This window comes from Nannospalax galili, unplaced genomic scaffold, assembly GCF_000622305.1.
Source record: "Nannospalax galili isolate Female #2095 unplaced genomic scaffold, S.galili_v1.0 scaffold879, whole genome shotgun sequence".
Classification (NCBI taxonomy): domain Eukaryota; kingdom Metazoa; phylum Chordata; class Mammalia; order Rodentia; family Spalacidae; genus Nannospalax; species Nannospalax galili.
This window is the reverse complement of record NW_008346261.1, coordinates 1,263,134-1,269,133: the sequence shown is the minus strand read 5'-3', so window position 1 is coordinate 1,269,133 and position 6,000 is coordinate 1,263,134. Positions and strand designations below refer to the sequence as shown.

The 6,000-nt window shown below is 34.9% G+C and overlaps 1 protein-coding gene across 1 annotated transcript in view; it reads left to right on the top strand.

Annotated features, from left to right (window-relative positions):
- The window catches only part of Brip1 (BRCA1 interacting protein C-terminal helicase 1), a 213,801-nt gene that overhangs the window by 126,014 nt on the left and 81,787 nt on the right, over positions 1–6,000 (top strand). Inside the window, 1 exon segment of the mRNA XM_008842653.3 lies at positions 5,294–5,453. Within this exon segment, the coding sequence (XP_008840875.1) occupies positions 5,294–5,453 (160 nt within the window).

Sequence of the window (6,000 nt, the reverse complement as noted above, 5' to 3'; positions counted from 1 at the left end):
GAATGGCATATACAGTTGAATTTTATGTGAATAAATTTGTTTATCCAGATTTTATCCAACATTTTCTAAACCATCATTTCTTAAATAGAAAAATGCTAAAATAACAGCAATGATTAACTATATAATTTTAACTATATATTTACTTCAAGCATTAATGAACCAACAGAAATTCAGAATCCATTTTTGAAAGTTAAGAATTTCTTACATATGTCAGTAGTTATTAGGCTCTTATTTTCTGTTCAGAAAATTTTAGTTAGCTAGATTGTCATAGGAAATATATGAGTTACTGCTTAAATACTGTTTTTTTTAAGTTTATGTTATAAATATTGTGCTTTTATCTCACTGTATCTATGTGACTGTAAAATAAATGTGCCATTTTCTGTAGTGTAGGTTTAACATTTTCTTTTAACCAATGAATGAGTGCCCCTTTTCAGAGAATACTGTAGGGTCTTTTGTTTCCACTTAGATTGCCAACAAATGCTATTTCAGAGTAGCATTTGTCTGTACTCCCTCTCCAGATTTACTGCTGACTACATGAGCATTCATTGAAAATTTCATCCTGAAATATAACTAGCCTTTTGAAGTGAACATACTAAGTCAAATTTAACCAAATGGGAAGATGTAAAAATTTCTATTTTTGTCTTTTTATACTTTAATTTGAATATAGCAAAATTAAGACTATCCCTATTTTTATGGTAACTATAAAGTTACTTAGAAACACCATTAATTTTTTTCATTTTTATAAATAGACTCTTATTTTCAGCATATCATCTATAGGTATGCATCACCTGAATAAAACAAAATAAACACTTCTCAAATATTAATACCTCATGCAATGAAGAGTGAAGAATCATCTTCAGATGAAAAAAAATGTAATTAGGTTTACCTATGAAACAAATTATGGGAATAAGATTATACAGGGTAGTCTATTTAGGCAAGACTATTAAATGCATTAAGACTTGAGTACTGGCTATTAAAGTGAGTAAATGGCAATATTATGAAGTTAAACACATGCCAAAAAACATTTTCCAGAGAACTGGGATTGTAACAATACCAGTAATGAGGGCAAAGAGGTCTTAATGCAATTTGCTCTTTCTAGAGTTTCAAAAAGAGGCTATGAGTTCGTGCGTTATTAATGTACTGAACATCTGGTGCTGTATAAAAGCTGTGGACACTGAACAAATGCAGGATTCTGACTTATAGTCTCCCTGGTGATGTATTGATTTTAAGAAGCTTGAAAAAGTCAAATGACAATGTCCAGATAAGACATGGGCATTCTAAAGTATCTTTTAATGTGTGAGATGTGACTTTAAAAAAAAAAATTGCCTCTGAGGCTAATGAATCCAAGCAATGTGAACACCAATTGGTAAATTAAATCATCTCTGTCATTCTATGTCAGCTAGTCTCAGTATGTGTCTAGTATTTACCTTTTATGAACTATAAAAATAACTTAGAAATACCTCACATTTTTCACATATGTTGTAAGCTGTAATAATTGAGAGATAGGTCTGTGTCCATATACTTTAAGCTATTTGTTAGGTATATAGTTTTGATATTTAAGAGAAGGTAACAAATTAGGCCATGTATTTCTTTAATCTCTCTCTCTCTTTCTTTCTTTCTCTTTCTCTCTCCCCCCCCCCCCCCCCCCCCTTTTTGAGAAAGGATCTCACTATGTAGCCCCGGCTGGCTTGGAACTTTATGTAAACCAGCCTGGTCTTGAACTCACAGAGCTCTACCTGCCTCTTTCCAGAGTGACGGGACTGAAGGTGTGCACCACTGTGTCTGGCTATCTTCTGACAAGAGGGAAATGATTAAGCTGAATAAATATGTGATTTGAGTGTCACCTACGATGAGAACAGAAAAGCCATAGACCTAAGTGTATACTCCCTGCAACTGAAAATTTGCTGTAGGCCATTTTTACTAAAATAATATGTATTTTTTTTTGTATATAAACTACTTTCCCCATTTGCATGTTGCCTCTGTGTAATTTTTAGTGGAAGGGGAGAGAAAGGAGAAAAGGAAGAAAGAAGGGAAGGAGTAAAGAAAGGAAAGGGAAAGGCCTAGCCTGAGTTCATGGCTTAATGCATCACTTTTTGCACTCCAGCTTTGTTGTCCCATTAATATTCTTTCATTGAGGACTTAGCACCTGATTTTGCATAGTTGTGTTTTTTCTTTCCTTATTTTCCTCTCTGTCCTATTATTTTAAGACTTCTTTTTGTTTGTTAGTTCATTTATTAAGTTCATCTAACAAACATTTATTGAGCATTTTCTATGTGTTATGTACTGTTCTAATTACTGGACAATTAATGGTAAGCTAAACAGGAAAAAAAAATACTGTCTTCTTACTTTTCCAGGGATGACAGGTTGAAAAATAAACCATATATATATATAATATATATATATATATAAATGATAGTAATATGTTTGATATTATGGACTGGATGTTTGTGTCCCAACAATTTATATGGGTAGGCCAAACTCCTAGTGTGGTTACCTCTGAAGATGGAGCTTCTGAATTGTACTTAATATTATACGAAGTCCTGAGAATGAGACCCTGGTCTTACAGCATTAGTGTCTCTGTACAAAGAGGTACCAGAGAATGCGCTTTATTTCTCTGCATAAGCACAAAGGAATAGCCTCATGAGGCTACCACAAAGCCTTCCCTCTGCAAGACAGGAAGAGAGCATCAAGTTGGCCAACATCTTGATCCTGCATTTCCCTTCCTTCAGGACTGCATGAAATAAATTTGTGTTGTTCAAGTCACCTAGTCTATGATGTTTTGTTATGGTAACTCAAGGGATCTGATTTAGGTGTGTAGAAAATGAAAAAGGGGGAAAAGAAGTCTGGAAATAAAGAGAAAAGATTTATAATTTTAGTGGGATGGCATGGGAAGGTTTGTCAGAGGTGACATCAAGTAAAGGTCTAAAGGAAAGAAGGAAGAAAACTATTTTAATTGCTGGGGAAATGTTCAGGTGGAGAGAACCTTGAGGTAGAAAAAGGTAGAGTTAGTCTGAGCAATAAGGAGGCTAACGTGACTGTAGCAGTGTGGGAGATGAAGAAAGGAGTAGAGATCAGAGAGGGAGCTGGGATAAAGCCATAGTGTGGTAAGGGCTTAGATTTGATTCTAAGTACAACAGGAAGCCTTTGGAGACTTTTGACTTAGGTTTTGGTGTTTTGTTTGAAGCAGAGTCTCTTGTATTCCTGATTGGCTTTCAACTGTTGAGTAGTAGCTGAAGACGGCCTTGATTAAGGCTGATTTATATCTTGTTCAATCCTTTTCAAATGTGGTCCTTTAGGGCTGTAATCTAGAGCCTATAGGTTCATCAGGGTTTGCCGTTGGCCAGTCTCTTCTCTCTGAATTTCCTTTTTTTTTTTTCTTTTGGGTCTTTAGCCTGTAGTCCCAGCTGACCTGGAACTCTATGTAGACCAGGCTGGCCTTGAACTCACAGAGATCCACCTATTTCTGCCTCCTGAGTGCTGAAATTAAAGGCATGTACCACCATGCCCAGTCTGGCCTCAAAGTTTGAATCCTAATGCCCCAGTGTTCCAAATGCTAGAATTACAGATGGGTTCCACAATTCCTAGGTGAAATTGATTTGTATTTTCATTTTAAAATTTATCGATGATGATGATGATGATGGTGTGTAAGAGAGAGAGAGAGAGAGAGAGAGAGAGAGAGAGAGAGAGGAGAGAGAGAGATGTGTATGTTTGCAGGTGTATGTGAGCCACAGTTATATATGGAGGTCAGAGAATAACTTTTGAGAGTCAATACTCTCCTTCCACCTTGGGTTCTGGGGATTGAATTCAGGTTGTCAAGCTTGTATCAGAAGTACTTTTACCTGCTGAGCCATCTCACCTGCCCAAGATAATTTCTATATTGGGTAAGCAATGTATTCAAGTTATAAAATTTTCACTGTCAAAGTTCGAAAGCTTTAATGCATGCCTCCAGTGCAAACTAGGAAAATGTAATCCTTATTTGGTGTGTGTCTGTCTGTTTCTTCTCTTTGCTTTTCACCTAGTTCCTAAATTATAATCTTAGTTATATAATAATTATGCTCTAACAATTTGATTTAGAAATAAAATAGACTCAGATATATCAGTGACTTAACAGCTTTATTTTGCAGACATGTTTCTTAAGACTCAGAAATAAATGAAGATCTTATTTTTCATATACAAGTTTTTTATATTAGTATTGCATATTAAGTTTTGTTCTTATGGTACACATAAGTTTTGATAAAACTTCATTGAACATAAATTTCTGAAGTTCTTAGAAACCAAAAGTTAGTGGACAAAATATTTTTTTATCCCTTATAACAAGTTTGAAATAACAATTTCATATATTACACTTGTCTTTTAATCTTTTAAAATAATGATTTTCTGATATTCTAAATTATCTCTCCTCTCTCTCTCTCTCTCTCTCTCTCTCTCTCTCTCTCTCTCTCTCTGTTTTTATGAACAATTAAATACAGGATCTTGAACATGGTAGGCAGGCACTCCACCACTAAGCTCTATCTCTAGCCCTTTTCTACTTTTTATTTGAGACAGAGTTTCATTAAGTTGCCCTGACTGACCTAATGCATTCTGTACTTCAGGCAGGCCTTGAATTTGCCATCTTCCTGCCTCAGCCTCCTTAGTATCTAGGATTATAGGGTTGCACCACCATCCCAAGTGAATTATTTTGTATATAATGTAAAAAAAAAAAAAATCTTTGCTGGGCTTCTTTAGAAGAAATTTTGCATTTTTCAATTCTTTATATTTCTCAAACTTATGTTTTTAAGTAGATGTCTTCTAATCTAACTGCAGTATGTTATGGTGTTAACACACACACACACCAGGGTATAACCCATGCATCTATCAGACACGTACACCTCATATATACATTTTTTTTTTTAAATAGAAGTGTTAGTGGTAACAGCAACAACTGCTGACACTTCACTGTTACTGTGAACCAGGCACCATTCAAACCCTTTCAGGCTGTTAGTGAATTTTATCTAATAATGGCTTCATAAAATATTGTTTACTTGCCAAGCCTGGTGGTGCAGACCTTTAATCCCAGCACTTGGGAGGCAGAGGCAGGCGGATCTCTGTGAGTTCAAGGCCAGCCTGGTCTACATAGTGAGTTCCAGGCCAGCTGGGGCTATAGGGAGACCCTATCTCAAAAAGACCAAAAAAAAAAAAAAGAAAAAAAAGAAAAAAGGTTAATATGGCACTTTACAGTCACATTGACTTTAAGCAAATAAAGGTGTTTGTTCAGTTAGGTGTATAAAAATTAATTTTTTTCTTTTCCTTTTAGCTGTTAGAGAAATTAAGAGAACGTTGGGTTTTCACTGGTTTATGGCATAGTTTAGAGTTGGTGAAGACAGTCATTGTAGAACCCCAAGGAGGAGAAAAAACTGACTTTGATGAATTGCTGCAGGTGTACTATGATGCTATCAAGTTCAAAGGAGAGAAAGGTAAGTGAAAATGATTTCATGTCAATGAAAGGAGTCTTTAAAATTGTAAGTCAAGAAGAACTTGGTGCTGTTAGAACATCATTTATTTTTTTTTAAGTGAATTGCACTTGAGAAAGTTTTATTTTATAATCTTAGATGAAAAGAAAATAAGCTAAATAAGAACTTCTGGTGTTGTCCTGAATATATTTTCACTTGGGCATGCCCAACCAACTTTAAGAAACAGCATGTGTTCAGGTATTATACCACAGTTTATCTTCTATTACCTGAAATATTTTGTGCAGGAAGGTAGTTAGGATAAGTGTAAATATCTTCTTTACTAACTGAATGAGATATATACATTTGAATGCAAATAATATAGCCTATGTTTATATTCTACCAAATAAGATAAACTTGCATTTTCCAGAACATAACTGAGGAACCAGGTATGGTAGCATTTTCCTGTAATCCCAGCACTTGGGGAAGTGAAGTTAGGAAGATAGCAGGATCAGATCAGTCTGGATTTAGATTCTGTCTCAAACAGCAATAGAAAGTAACTAAGGACTCAATT